The following is an 8,768-nucleotide window of genomic DNA, read 5'->3' as shown; positions in this document are numbered from 1 at the left end:
GTTTTTATTGTTTGCATATTGATTATTGAATGTGTTGTAAACCACCTGTGTTTTTACCGGGAGTGGGGTGAGATTTAGAATCAACTGAGATATAAGTACACGTTATTCAGAGGAAAGCTATGGAATTTTAACGGATGCTGCTTTCCCCTGGCTCTGCCAAGGAGATGATGTTCCGACTCCTTTGCTGCCCAACATTCCCCTCTCTCACAGAGTCACAGCCTGATAGGCATAGGTGCCCAAAAGCTAGCCCTCCCCCTGCTGCTTACTTCCAGGGGAAAATTTCCCCACCAGTGTCCTCTGCAGTCCTAGTACAGAAGATCAGTTCTTTTTCAGGGTGAGACCAATAAAAAAATACGGTGGCAAATAACGTGCATGACCTGAATGAGTCACTTTGCAGCTGACAGTTATGTACCTAGGTGAGTTTAACGTATGTGGAATACATGTGTGTTAGCATAGTGCATGTTGCATGTGTGATACTGGGATATGTGCAGCGTATACGCTATCAGTTTAGGAGGTCGGCGTCCGTGTGCATGTGTAAAATCGGTCTGAATATGTATCACATGATCGTATGGTGCATGAAACCCCGTCTTTACTGACCGGAATGTACTTAAAACAGACAATGGGTGAGAGACGGGCAGAGCAGCGCGGGGAGCGAGGACGGGGGCTGTGTGGCGCGCGGCAGGAGCGTGTGTGGCAGTCACGTGACCCGCGATGGAAGGGGGCCGGCCTCGTGCTGGGCTGGTCACGTGAGCGCAGTCCCCCCGGGCCCGGGCAGAGGGTGAGACTGCGGCGGCCGCGCTGCTGCGAGCCGAGCGATGGAGACGGTGGCGGTGGCGCTGGCGCCGTGAGCCAGGCAGCATGTGGAGAAGGTAAGGCGCTGCTTTCCCCGGAGCTGGGAGTTTGGCTGCAGTCAAGTGGAGAAGGACCCGACCTGGGCTTTAATGAGGGAAATGCACGGCTCCGCTAGCCCGCGCCCCTTCGCTCGGTAAACGGGCGCCGGGGCTCCCGAGAGCCACTCGCAGAGCACCGGCTGCACCCAAAAGCCCCAGAGGCGCTTTGGGTCACTGAGTTCCACGCTGGCTGCAGTCAAGAGCCCCAGGGGCCACTCAGTAGCAGAGAGCCCCAGGGGCCCTCTCAGTCACTGTCACTCAGTGCCAGGAGTTTCGTTTGTATATTTGTTCTGTTTTATCTTATATTGTCCTTCCTGAGATGTCAGACAACTCTGCTGTCCTTCACAGCACCTCAAATCTGTGAAGGACTCTGCTGTCCTTCACAGCACCTCAAATCTTGAGGTGACAGAGCTGGCACCACTGTGCGCAGGTAAGTGATCAAGATGGCATCTGAGATCTAGGCAGCACACACCAAGTGTTCAGTGCCTGGTTTCTGCTGGGCACCTTCCTTGAACTGGGAGCACATGCCATGTAGCGCATGGCACGCTTTGCAGGGTAAAAGGAAAATAACTCACTGGGGACACTATGTTTTTGTCTCTTGGCACATGCCAGAGGCCTGGCAGAATGTACCATTTGGGGAACAAGAGATCCTGGCATTATGCCATTTGGCTAGAGACCAGCTCATGTATTAGTTGATATATGATATGCCCAGGAATTCATTCTGAATATCTCTTTTAAAATGAGGGGCCCTAGCACTGCATGCTGGGTATCTCTTGGCAAATGTTGGGTACTTGCATTGCATGCTAGGTATCACCAGGCACATGATGAGCCCTGGCAGTGAGTGCTGTTTGTTGATTGGCATATGGCAGGCCCTGGCACATGATGGGTCCTGGCAACGTGTACTATTTATGGATTGGCACATGACTGGCCCTTGTACTGTGTGCTAGGTATCTGTTGACACATGATGGGCCCTGGCAATGGACACTATTTGGCACATGACAGCTCAGGCAGTGGGCACTGTTTATTGATTGGCACAACAGGCCCTGACAATGTGAGTTATTTATTGATTGGCACATGGGTCCTGCAGTGGGCACTGCTTGGCACATGATGGGCCCTGGCAGTGTCTACTGGGGATCTCCTGGCACATGACAGACCCTGGCAGTGGGCACTGTTTATTGATTGGTGCATGATGGGCCCTTGCAGTGCATACTGTGCATGTTTCACCTGATGGGCCCTGGCATTGGGCACTGTTTATTCATCGGCACATGACGTGCCTTGCAGCGAACACCATTTATCGATTGGCCTATGCCTTTGCTGTGTTTGCAGGGTGTCAGGTGCCAGGTGTTGCCCTATAGCTTTTAGTACATGAGCTATCCAACATCCTGGTATTAACTCTTGCATACTGGCGATGTGCATGTAAGTGCTGCTGATAACGCCAAAAGGTTTTGGTGCAATGTAAATAAAATATTCTTGAGCTGTATTACCTTAAAATGGATTAATGCATATCTTTATACACCTCATGATCTGCCATCACCCCCAAGAGCATCAGGCTCCACCCCCCCAGCTGAATCAGCAATGGGACATCTATCCCCAGATGACTCCCACCCCTTCACCATATCCCCTCTTGCAAGGCAATCTGACCCCAAACCCTCAAGAGAGAACTCCATCTCTCCGCAAGCAGCCGTCCCTGTAGGAAGCCACTATCCAATAACTCCCCCCACCCTTTCTTTGTGGCCCCCTTACCTGAGGGCCACCTGCAAGTCTCCCTGGGCAAGACCCATGTCCCGTCACTCCTTCCTTGCCGATCCTGAAATCCAAAATGGTATTGGCTGACTCAAGGCTCCCGATTCATTAGCATGCCATTAGCTTACTGCATCAGGAGTTTAAAAAAAAAAATAATTAGCTTGTACATGAAGAAAACTTGTGCGCTGAAATTCAGTGCCCAGTTAAAATTCATCTGGTTTCTTTCCCTCTTTTATCTCACTCCATGCACACAGCTGCTAGAGCAGATAGTACTACAAGGCTCCCCTCATCCCCAGAAGTATTCCTCTATGGGCCAGAGACATGTTAAAGAGGCCCAGTTACGTACCACAGCTCCCCGTGTTCTCAGTGATGGTTTGATAAAGGAGAGGGAGTGGGAATAATCAGATTACAGCAGAAGGGATGACTTGCCCTAGCTCTTTAAACATACACATTCTTCATTTCTCTAGAGCCTTCCAGCCTGTTAAGTGCTTAACAGTCCATCCTAGAGCTGAGCTTCCAGCAAAGTCAGATCTTCAGCACAGTGTCTGAAACTCTCCAGTCAAAACTCAGAAAGCCCTGCTCCAGTGTTATGAGAGTTGCAGTGAATCAGAAGTGCTGCCCCTCAGTATAACCAGTCAGGTGTGGCAATGTGGCGGAGGCCGGTACATGTTCACTGGGTTTAATGCGCAGTGCTGCATTATTGTGACTTAATAAACAGGCCCCCTAAGTTACTGCCACCTCCGCCGGTAGGCTATTCCAAGCATCCGCCACCTTCTAAGTAAAGAAATATTTTCTCCTATTTTCTCTGAGCCTGTAACTTTATGTGGTATTTGGACCTTTCTGTCTCTACAAACCCCCCCTCCACCACCACCATCACTTCCTTCCCTTTTATTATGGAGCGGAGGCTGGACCTAGGTCAGGCTGTAAGGGCGTACAGGCTGTGAACTGATCCAGCAAGTGCTCCACTTCCAAGCCCCATAGTGGCCCCTCCTTCAGTAGGGGAGGCAGAGCCTGGAACGGAGCATGCACTGGCTCAGTCCCTGGCCCTCACTGCTTGTGGCTGTAGCCTCCATGGTCAGACGCAGGCCTGGCCTCTGCTCCGTGGCTGAAGATCCCCTTTGCGGGCTGGGAGGATGAGATGAGCTCTGTGGAGTGGGAGAATGGCTTGGAGAGGGGAGGAGATCTTTTGGTGTTTTTGAGGCTTAAGACAGATGATTCAGAGATGGTTGGGAGATGTGCTGTCAGACGTAGTAAACAGATATTGGTTTATCCTGGCAGGGCACTTGGCCTCTGACTTGTTTGTGTTTATACCTTAAAGACAATTGTAAAATGTGCAGGAATGTGGGACATGAAATATATTCATATCTTAGATGAAATAAATGAATAGGCCAGCCCAAGAAATTGGATTCCCAAGGCATTATGGAAGTCTTCGATACCATCGCCAGTGTTTATCTGCTACTTAATGCCAAGCCAGCTGTTTTGCAGGAATCCCTGTGCCTCCACAGTGTCTGTGGCATTGTACTGTCATCTGAAGGAAATCTGTGGGCTTGGCATTTCATGCCACGCATCGTTTTTGTTGATCCAATAGAAGGCATGACTGTGAAAGACGGCGGAATGGTAAAGCAGTCTTCTCCATTCTGCGGTGGCGCTCCCGAATGTTATCGTGGCAGGAGTTCTTCCTAGTATTGAAAGCGGCATCTCCCATCCATGCAAGCTGAATCGGAGCCTAGATGCCAGCCCTGCGGGTGCTTGAACACCCCCAGTATTGAGCGATTCCCTCACTGTGTATAGGAACTGATAATTTGTGTTGTTTAACAGCAGAGAAAGACAGTATGGCCAGCCTAGTCAGGCCCTCCGCCCCATTATCGGAGGAGGCAGCGTAATTGGCTGCATGGGGGATGTCATAGGGAAAGCAGCGAACTGCGTGCGCTGCCAGCCCCTGCTCCACTTCCGGCAGTCTGCGCAGTCCCACAGGCAGCAGCGTGGTCAAGAAAGGAATCGGGCAACCAGAGCCCAACAGGTGGGGGGGAAGGGAGGCTGTGGGGCAGAAACTGGCAGGAGATGGGCTTCAGGAAAGGAGCCGTAACGCAGCTGCAGAGAACATTAGTCGCTCTGCAGTGGGGACAGCATAGCGATGGGAGGTGGGGGGGATTGTGACAGAGACTGGAGGGACAAGGGTGGGTGGGGGGGGGTTTGAGGGAGAGAGACTGGAGGGACAAGGCTGGGTGGGGGGGGGTTTGAGGGAGAGAGACTGGAGGGACAAGGCTGGGTGGGGGGGGGGGTTGAGGGAGAGAGACTGGAGGGACAAGGCTGGGTGGGGGGGGGGGTTTGAGGGAGAGAGACTGGAGGGACAAGGCTGGGTGGGGGGGGGGGGGTTTGAGGGAGAGAGACTGGAGGGACAAGGCTGGGTGGGGGGGGGGTTTGAGGGAGAGAGACTGGAGGGACAAGGCTGGGTGGGGGGGGGGGGTTTGAGGGAGAGAGACTGGAGGGACAAGGCTGGGTGGGGGGGGGGGTTTGAGGGAGAGAGACTGGAGGGACAAGGCTGGGTGGGGGGGGGGTTTGAGGGAGAGAGACTGGAGGGACAAGGCTGGGTGGGGGGGGGGGTTTGAGGGAGAGAGACTGGAGGGACAAGGCTGGGTGGGGGGGGGGGTTTGAGGGAGAGAGGACTGGAGGGACAAGGCTGGGTGGGGGGGGGGGTTGAGGGAGAGAGACTGGAGGGACAAGGCTGGGTGGGGGGGGGGTTTGAGGGAGAGAGACTGGAGGGACAAGGCTGGGTGGGGGGGGGGTTTGAGGGAGAGAGACTGGAGGGACAAGGCTGGGTGGGGGGGGGGTTTGAGGGAGAGAGACTGGAGGGACAAGGCTGGGTGGGGGGGGGGGTTTGAGGGAGAGAGACTGGAGGGACAAGGCTGGGGGGGGGGGGGGGGGGTTTGAGGGAGAGAGACTGGAGGGACAAGGCTGGGTGGGGGGGGGGGTTTGAGGGAGAGAGACTGGAGGGACAAGGCTGGGTGGGGGGGGGGGTTTTGAGGGAGAGAGACTGGTGGGGGTGGGATGTCATTGACTTGTGTCTCTGGGCAGGAAGAGTTTTGTCAGTTCAGCTTCAGGCCCATTGGATGTAGAGGATACAGGAAGAAAGGAGCGAGAGAGGAACACCATGGAGGAAATAACGCTGGAGAGGAAAAAAATGGAATGGGAGCGGGAGAGGGGACAGAGAGCAGCAAATTAAACACAGGCAGGAAAGAAGATGGAAAGAGAAGACGAAGAGAGTGTTTGCAGGTGGCAGAAGGGCAGAGGAAGTAAAAGTGTGAGGGGGGACGAGAGTAAAAAGGTCAGAGATCAGAGCATTAAGGAATCAAGAAGGGGCTTCAGGCTGCATGTGCAGGGCAGAGCGAGCAGCATTTCTGGAAAAGTGGGGAAGGAGAGGCGCTCTCAGCTCAAACAGAGCACAAGAGAGGCTGCCACGTTACTGGGGATCTTTGTTTTCAGTTTTTATTTTATTTTTCCTGGGGATTTCAGTGTGATGACAAAAAATATCTGTGGAAAAACGACAGGGTCCATATTCAGAAGCATTTAGCCGGTTAACTTATTCTGCTAAATTCTAGCCGATTAATAAGAGATTCTACCAGAATTTAGCCGGCTAAGTTAGGGGTGTTGAGTTAGCCGGATAAGTCTTAACCTGCTAAGTCTAGTCGGCCCGTAGTCTTGTTGTAAAGTTAGCCGGGGTATATTCAGTAGCGTGGCTGCACTATTGAATATACCCCCAGAGGTAGCCGGATAATTTTATCTGGCTAACTTTGTTATCCGGGCAGTGACTGAATATGGATCTCGACATTTCCACTCATATTTTTTTTCCCTGTGCGTTATAACAAAGTACGGTGTATATATTTTTTGTTTTAAACATTGAAATGAAATAAAAACTGAACAGGAAGGGTCCCTCCGCATTACAGAGAATGCATGGCGGTGCGCAGCTCGCGGAGCGCGTGTGACTGCGCTGCAGGCAGAATGCATGGCTGACGGAATCTGGGGCGGTGCTCCTGCTCAACTGAGGCCCAGGTGGTTCGGAGACCAGCGCCACAGATCAGAAACAGAGGGAGGGGGGGGGGGGGGGGCGGGTATTACAGGAGCTTCAGTGAGGCTGAAAAAAAAACCAGTAACAGTGCATGAACGTTTTCAGGCGCTCTTCCTGGCGGGATGATTTTCCCTGGGAAAACCTTGTGGTGACCCTTAGCTCTTGACAGGAATTGGGCCTCAGGAGTGCGCTCCCTGCCCCCACCGCTCTGTCCTAGTCAGGGGTGTGGAGAGAAAACTCAAAAGGCAGGAAATGGATTGTTTAGCATCTGGTTTTCCTGCATCCCTAGGACTGCAGGATTTGCTGAGTAAGGGGGATTGGGCACTGCACTGCTTCAGCCACATACTCTGTATCATGGGTTCAGTCCTGTTTGTGATTACGGCCAGGCCCTCCCTCCCTCCCACACCCGAAAGGTTTAGAGGAACTGAACAAGAAGGCAGGCCCAGATTCTGAAAAGTCCTCTTTGTGAAAATATGCAAATAGATCCTCCCTTTCTTTCTTAAACCGCTCCTGCAGTAAAACCAAGGAGGCACCCGTGCTCTTTCCTCCTTCCATCCCCTGAAACATTCATATTTAAAGAAGAACCCAGCTACCACCCAGACCAGGATGCAAACGACCCCCACCAATAGCACTCTCCCGATACAGCTGCAGCCTGGGCAATAACACCACCAGCCAGCAGAGTACCTGGCGTTTTTTTTCCTGTTTTTATCACCTGCATTTAGATTGCAGAAATCCCAAGGTACAGGATAAGGGGTGCTGTGCCCAAAACTAGAGCGGGATCTGGGGGCGATCCTACCGGATGAACTTAAGGTAGTCAAACAGGTTCATAAGGCAAAGCCAGCAGGATGCTGAAACACATAGGGAGATAAACGACCAGAAGGAATCATGGGAATGATGTGGCCTCTGTACAGGGCTCTGCTGAGGCTTCCTTTAGAGCACTGTGTACAATCCTGGAGACCTTCAAATGGAAGTTGGTCTGGATGGCAGCTTCCCAAAATGATAAATGGTCTTCATCATAAAGCCTGGCTTGAAGATGTAAACATATCCTATATGAAAGCGAAGGCCAAGCAGCTGTAAGGAGTAAAGACGCAGGAGGCGAGCCTCTCTCAGCGGAAAGGAAATTCTCTAGAAGGAGGGGGGTCCACGGGATGAGGGCGAACAAGGGGTAGAATGAGAGGTCATCCTAGGAAATATTTCTACCCAGAAATGACGATGGAGGTGATGGAGACAAAAAATGACCTCAGAATTGAAGGAAGCCCAGGACAAGCCACAGAGGACCTTTGACTGCTCTGCTGCTGTTGCTCGTTTTTAAAGCGCCATTAGTGTAGCACACGCAGCGCTGTACAGACGCACGCAGAGAACGGTGCCTGCTCCACGGAGCTCACAGCCTCGTCAAGACAAGCGCGCCTGGCAAACGAGGATTATCGCGGGGGAAAAGGGCGGGAGGGAAGTGCTGAGAAGGCCCAGGAGGATGAGCGGACTTTATCTGCCGTCGTGCCCTGTGTTTCTGTGCGATTATATAAAATCCCATCCGGGGTCGGAACTTCCTCATGAGAGCTTTCAGGTGTCTCCTTGGGTTATCCAAAGGCAGCAGGATGTGGCACCCCCCCCCCACCCCTAACGGATCTGATATTTCTAGCCAGCTTAGTGACCTCACCCTCGGGCGTGGCGCAGTTTTTGGGTGCGGTCCTGTGCTGTGGTTTTCGGTTCCAGAAACATGGAGATGCTGGATCCATGGAGGAGCCTTGCTGCACGAGGAGACCCCCGCTGCTCCTCCTCCTCCTCCTCCTGCGGGCTCCAGATGGAATCTGATGAGGGGGAGGGAGGCTTGGGTGCTCTTTACAGGAAAGTAAAGTTTCAGAGCGTCCTGGAGCGTAAAGCAGCTGAGTTACCAGAAATGTTCCAGAATTCAGTCAGGAACCAAAAAACAAAGTCATTAAGATTCCTTCTTTTTTCTGTGTGGTATTTATTTCATTTCTGATGTCAAGTTAATGTTTAAAAGCATGAACAGGGTGGAAAAATATTTAGAAAACTTTGGCACCAGCCAGGGAAACTACTTCTTTCTTGGG

At 52.3% G+C, this 8,768-nt stretch overlaps 1 protein-coding gene across 2 annotated transcripts in view; it reads left to right on the top strand.

Moving 5' to 3' along the window:
* Positions 1-659: 659 nt before the first annotated feature.
* The window catches only part of RAB3IL1 (RAB3A interacting protein like 1), a 56,386-nt gene continuing 48,277 nt past the window's right edge, over positions 660-8,768 (top strand). The window contains exon 1 of one of the 2 annotated variants that reach the window (XM_029582589.1): positions 660-869. In XM_029582589.1, the coding sequence (XP_029438449.1) occupies positions 859-869 (11 nt within the window). In that variant the 5' untranslated portion in view covers positions 660-858. The remainder of the gene's footprint in view (positions 870-8,768) is intronic. The other variant, XM_029582590.1, reaches the window with a different exon arrangement.

This window comes from Rhinatrema bivittatum, chromosome 17, assembly GCF_901001135.1.
Source record: "Rhinatrema bivittatum chromosome 17, aRhiBiv1.1, whole genome shotgun sequence".
NCBI classification, from domain to species: domain Eukaryota; kingdom Metazoa; phylum Chordata; class Amphibia; order Gymnophiona; family Rhinatrematidae; genus Rhinatrema; species Rhinatrema bivittatum.
Note: the sequence above shows the minus strand (reverse complement) of the source record. Positions and strands in the feature narration are given on the sequence as shown.